This window comes from Mustela putorius, unplaced genomic scaffold (assembly GCF_011764305.1).
Source record: "Mustela putorius furo isolate JIRA1106 unplaced genomic scaffold, ASM1176430v1.1 tig00003909_pilon_pilon_pilon, whole genome shotgun sequence".
NCBI lineage: Eukaryota > Metazoa > Chordata > Mammalia > Carnivora > Mustelidae > Mustela > Mustela putorius.
Window position 1 is genome coordinate 26,443,624 of NW_025422057.1, and position 6,176 is coordinate 26,449,799.

General features: G+C 55.5%; 1 protein-coding gene across 1 annotated transcript; it reads right to left on the reverse strand.

Moving 5' to 3' along the window:
- Nucleotides 1-1,753: 1,753 nt before the first annotated feature.
- Nucleotides 1,754-5,569, reverse strand: HPS6 (HPS6 biogenesis of lysosomal organelles complex 2 subunit 3). The gene has a single exon (XM_004749416.3). It carries the CDS (start codon nucleotides 5,378-5,380, stop codon nucleotides 2,972-2,974), a length of 2,409 nt encoding a protein of 802 aa, XP_004749473.1. The 5' UTR covers nucleotides 5,381-5,569; the 3' UTR covers nucleotides 1,754-2,971.
- Nucleotides 5,570-6,176: the final 607 nt, after the last annotated feature.

A 6,176-nucleotide genomic window follows, 5' to 3' on the forward strand; every position in this document is an offset into this window, starting at 1 on the left:
CACTGGGGAGGTGTAGGCATAAGCAAGGACAACAGCAAATAAGTGGCCAGTCTGTAAGAACAGGAGAAAGTTTCCATCTATGCCCCCTTGCTCCCCTAAGAGGTGCCATGCTGGGTGGTTCCCCACCTGGAGGCCCTACTAGTGGGTGCCCTAAGGAACTTCCTTGAGCCATACAACTCCCCAAAAAAAGCCTGGTCCACTTCTTCTGTTCATGCTCTCAGGAGCCCACTGAGTACAATTCCTTTTCTTCTGAGCTCAGAGACCCAAGCCAAATCTTAGACTGAGAAGAAACAACCACCATTCAGAAGGATTATAAACAAGAAGAGGATCCCTGCTTTTGTCCATTTCCAGTTTCTCTATGAGAAACCAAATGGGTCTAGTCTCAAAACCTAGAAGAGGAGGAAGAGCCCCTCCCAAACCAGGAAGGGGCCGAGGTGGAGGCTGAGGGATGGCTAGGCCCTCCCTAGTTCTGGGCCTCTGTGAGGAGCAGTAGCTTAAGGGCCAGTAGTTTGACTGGTGTTGGTAATAACCTGGCTTGAAGGTGAGGACGGAGGCCATCCGTACCATCCCTAGGCTTTAGTAAGGCTGAGGAGCCATCTTGGAACTTGGCCGTGCAGACAAGCCACCTCAGGACCTCCATGAGACTGATGAGTAACACCAGCCCTGGACAAGCCTGAGGGGCTGCCCCCCTTTCCCAGAGAGACTGGGAACCTGTCCCTAGTCCCATAGGAACCTAAGAGCCACCTTAAGCCCAGGACGAGGCTGAGCAAATTCTAAGCTGTAGGTCCCAGCCGAGGATAAAGCTGAATGGTGGTCCTTATGTTGGTCCCAAGCCTTGGACAAGGAATGGCTGGGGGCCCAGGATGATGGTGATTAGCAGCACTGAAGGCCCTACCCTAAGCCCAGAACCAGGCTATGAGGTCACCTGAACAGATGTGGGCAGGGAAGTCCTCTTTAGAGATAATCCTGCAACTAAATCCAGGTAATGGACATCAGTGTTAGAGATACTTTTATTTCTTAGCGAGTCAGCAGAAATGTGGGCCCTCCCAGCAACCCCACTTCAGTGCCTCTCATTCCTAAACCAAAGGGGTCTGCATGTAGCTCTTCTTTCTGTGGCAGCTCCTCCCCTCAACCAGGGCTGCTTCAGGAATCCCAGGGTGGACAGGCATGGGCCCAGAGCCCACCACAATTCCTACCCGCTTTCAGAAGTCTTGTGGGGAAGAATGCGTGCAGCTCTGCAGATCCCCGTCCTCACAACACGTGACACAGCTAGCATTAAACCAGGAAAGAGGAGTGCATTCAAGCCTAAGCAGGTAGCTGCTACTAGGCTGTACAGTGAAGTGGCTCAAATCTTTGAGTTGCTACTTTCTAGCTGCCTGGCCTTGGTCAAGTAATCTTTCTAACCCTTTATTTCTTCACTTGTAAAAATGTGGATACTATTAGCACTTTTCCTCTGGGGTTATCAGAAGCATTAAATGTGGGAATTTTTATTTATTTTTTATTTATTTTTTTTAAAGATTTAATTTATTTATTTGACAGACAGAGATCACAAGTAGGCAGAGAGGCAGGCAGAGAGAGAGGAAGGGAAACAGGCTCTCTGCTGAGCTGAGAGCCCGATGTGGGACTCCATCCCAGAACCCTGGGATCATGACCTGAGCCGAAGGCAGAGGCTTAACCCACTGAGCCACCCAGGCGCCCCAAATGTGGGAATTTTTAAAGACCAGCAGAGTGTCTGGCATATATTAAATACTCATAAATGTTAATTATTTTATTAATAGAAGTGGTCACTTCAACAAATTCAGATTCAGCTACTCCCTCCATTACCCACAACCCTGAGACCCTCAGCTGTTCAAAACCACACAGCTTGTATGTGTATTTCTGGAGTGCTTTCCAACACTGACAACTAATTCTCTAAAGATACCAACTGGGTGTCCTTTTCTTCTTTTTTTCAAGATTTTACTTATTTGAGAGAGAGAATGAGAGCAAGCATGAGATGGGAGAAGGTCAGAGGGAGCAGCAGACCCCTTGCTGAGCAGGGAGCAGGAATGTGGGACTCTATTCCAGGACTCCAGGATTGTCATATAACCTGAGCTGAAGGCAGTCCCTCAACCAACAGAGCTACCCTGAGCAGGGTCAGTCCTGGTTAGTACTTGGATGGGGGTCTCACATGTCAATTCAATTCTTACATGAACTACCCGGGGTTAGAGCAGGACCCAAAGGTTAAGGTCTCAGTCCCACAAGACTGACCCCACTTCCAATGCGAGTTGCAAGTCACTGTACTTCTGACCCACTGGCTAGAAACTGGGCATTCCCATGCTACAACCTGGTTTGACGATTTGCTAGAATGGCTCACAGAATTTGGGGAGATACTTTAATGACATTTATAAGTTTATTACAAAGGCTACAACTCAGGAATAGCATGATGGAAGTGATCCAGAGGGCAAGGCACAGGTTGGGGGGAGGGGCGTGTGTGCAGCTCCCCTATCTTCTCTGGGGGGTTTCACCCTCCCAGCACCTCCATGTGCTCTCACAGAATTTCCTTATTCAGGAATTTCTATAGAGCTCAAACTCTAGCCCCACTGGCCTCCCAGGATGCTGGGGATAGGGCTGAAACTTCCAACCCTCTCCTCCCTCGGTCTTTCAGGTGATGTGTCCCACCCTTAGGGTGGGTGTCCCCACCTTAAGTTACCTCATTAGCATAAATGCTGATGTGACCTAAAGCAGCTCCTTATGAATAACAAAAGGCACTCCTATCACTCAGGAAATTCCAAGGGTTTTAGGAGCTCTGCACTAGCACAATAACCTGAGGTCAGACCAAATATATATATTAAATCATACATTTATCTCTCATATATATATATATTTTAAGATTGCTCTAGAAGAGAGAAAAGTATTGCACGCGTAGGACCCACCCTGGCTCTGGGCCAGCTCCTAGGCACCTTCCCTGATTGCTGTGTCCTAGAAATGAATTTCAGCCTGTGTTAGTCACACAGAGGCCCTGTCCAGATGGTGCCCAGGCCTCCAAGCCTGAGTGATCTGATGCCTGGAGGGTAGTCATAGGTCCCCGAGGTGGGGTGGGGGGTGGAGTGCCTGGGTCCCATAGGATGTCCTCATACAGGCTTAGAATTGGGCCCGAGGGCCGTCCTTGAGCCCCAGTCTGCTCCAGCAAGGTTTTGAGCAAGCCCACGGTGAGAGGAGGCTCTGTTCCTGGCTCAGGGAATGGGGTAGGGGAGTCTGAATCATCTGGGAGGTGTGTCCGTAGTAGAAGCAGGAGCTCAGCTGGAGCCAAGTCCGGTGGGCACAGGCGGCAAAGGAGAGGGAGGTGAGCATCAAGTCGACGGTGCCGGGCAAATTCGGCCAACAGCAGTTTGAAGATCTCACTTCGAAGCAGGGGACTGGAGGGGCCTAGGGTCAGGCCTGCTTCTAGAGCCCGCTCCCATTGCTCCTTTTGGACAAGCTGCCTCACAGCTTGGAGCACAGCTTTGGGCCGCCCACTGCCCAAGAGCAGCTCCAGCTCCAGCGCCTCAGATCTGGTCCCCTCCTCACCTAGGACTGCCAGGGCTCGACGATACAGGGGCAGCCCCGGGCCCCCCGCCCCCCAGCCTGGCCCACCCTGCTGCTGTGCCAGTTCCACAAAGGGTGGCAGCCATCGCGGCTCCAGCCGGCAGAGGCACTGGCACAGAAGTTCAAAGACGGGCAGTATCCCATTGGGGGGTTCCTTTGCAGCTGAAGAACCTCCTAGTACCTTCTTCCACACATCAGGGGGAGCATGGGACCTCAGCCTGCCATTCCCGTCTGGCTGGAGCTGCAGGGCCCTGAGGATGGCACCCCAGGCTGCTGTAGGAAGGGCTTGGAAAACTGTGTTGAGCTGGGCCAGCTGGTCTCCCACCAGTTCCGTCCTCAGCAGGCGTGCCACTTCGTGCTCTGCCAGCTCAGTCCAGCCAGCTTCCTCATCATCCCCAGCCACCAGGTGGGCTTTGAGCTGATCTAAGGCCCGGTAATCTCGAAGCTCAGCCCTCAGTGTGGTCAACAGTGTAGATGGGGACACATGTCCCTGGAGAATGGAGGCCAGAGCCTGAGGTGCCCGGAATGTGCTGTTGTGTCTCAGTTCCTCTGGGGTGAGCTGGGTACCCCGCAGGCTCCGTCGCTGGTAGTACTCGCAGGCCTCCTCGAACACCAGGTCCTCAGCTGAAGGCACCTCAAGGCCCTGTGGGGCTTCCCAGCCTACTCGAAACAGACCCAAGGCTGAAAGCAAACGAAGACCCCCTCGGGTCTCCAGCTCTTCCTCATCCTCCATGCCAGGGGCTGGGGGTGCCAGTAAATGTACTCGGTCTGTACTTAGGACCTTCCTCTCCAGCAGCTGCCCGCTGCCCATGTCCAGCAGTTCCAACGTGGAGCCCAGCACACAAGCCAGAGTCCCATGAAATGTTCCCAGTGCTGCAGACCCTGCCAGGCCTGCAGGTGCCTCCTGCAGTGTGCCCACGGCCCGCGTACCACCATGGGATTGCACCAGGCTCACAGTGCCCCTGAAGTCAAGCAATAACAGTCCCTGGGTAGTTGGGGCCCAGGTATGTACAGTCAACGGCTTCATGGGGGACAGCAGCCCAGGAAGGCCTCGGAGCAGTGTCCGGAAGTCCCATGTGTCCCCTCGTCCGGGATTCAGGCTCTGACTGTGGGAGAGGCCAAGACATGGGGCAGCCACCATCACCTTACCCTTGCCTGGGCTCCAGATGAGCAGAATGTGACTCACGCCAGGCCAGGTAGTGGCAGTGGGCACCAGGAAGAGGTCCTTGCGGGAGGCCAGTAGTCCGAAAGAGGGGCAGTGGTGCAGCAGTATGTGTGTGCGGCCCAGGTTGGTGCCGGCCTCCCCGCCGGGCTCCAGGGTTCGGAAGCACACGCAGTGGCTGAAAGCAGCAGGCGGCCCTTGCCAGCCCTCAGCGCCATCCTGCCGCTCCTCGCACCACACCAGGCGGCCTCGGGACGCCGCCACGGCCACCACGCGGGCTCCACCGCCCGGACACAGCTCGGTGCTCCGCAGCAGCCACCAGCCAGGCCCCACTCCCGCGCCCCACACCTCGGTTAGGCCACTTTCCCACACCAGGACCAGCGCCGGTCGCGCCGGCCACGGCAGGAAGAAGGCATCTAGCGGCGAGGAGTGGCCGGCCGGCCAGGCACGCTCCAGCTCCGCGCCGGGGCCACGCGACGCGACCAGCAGCTGCGGGCTCGGCGCCCCCGGGGGTCGCAGGAGCAGCAGGTGGCGGCCGTCCGGGCTGCAGCGAATTCTTACGGCTGGGTCCCCGGCCAGCAACTCCCGGAGCCGGCCCGCACCGCTAAAGTGGCTGAGGTCGGAAAGCAGCCGCAGAGTCCCCATACGCTTCATAGTTCGCCCGAGAGGGTGCACGACCGGGCCTGGCCGCCCTATGGGGCGAGGCTCGGCGCTCGGTCGTGGGTTCCCGGCTGCACACAGTGCCGGGCCGAGACTTCCGTCCCCCGTCGATGAGGTGGGCGGACGCCAGGCCCGGGTAGTCGGCTCCGTCTCACCCGGTTCACGCCCCGCCGGCGCGACCCCGCCCGCCAGGGGCGGGGCCACGGTAGCCTCGCGGGGGAGGAGCCTCCCGAGCACCCAAGGGTCTCAGCGCCTCCTTTCTTGCCAGTACTACCCACGCTCCTTGAGTCGCGTTGTAGGCCAACGCCCCAAGCCCGGGTAAGCGCAGTCTTACTCAGGAATCTCTCAGGCTGATCCCTGAACTGAAAGTGTCACACTCCCAAGGCTTTGCTTCTTTCCAAGCCTCTCTTTCACCCCAGCTGGTCATGAAATTTTTCTCAAGCACCTGCTAAGTTCCCGGCTGTGTAGGGAGGCCTGAACAAAACAGAAAACTTCAACCTCACGGAACTATCTAGTGGGTTGACTATTTAATGGAACATAATAGTAACAGTTAATACTTACAGAACCACCCCCCCACCTCCCCACCCCCGCTAACAAGCCCCTGGCACAGATACGAAAACGAAGCACAGAGAGGTTAAGTGAATTGACCAAAATCAAAGGGCTCTTCAGAGGGTAGAGGGAGAGGTGGGATTTCCATCACAAGCAATCTGAGTCCAGAGTCCTTGCACCATACCTCTTTACTATAACAACAATTCATCACCAAAACTAAGAATTTGCTAGAAAACAAAAT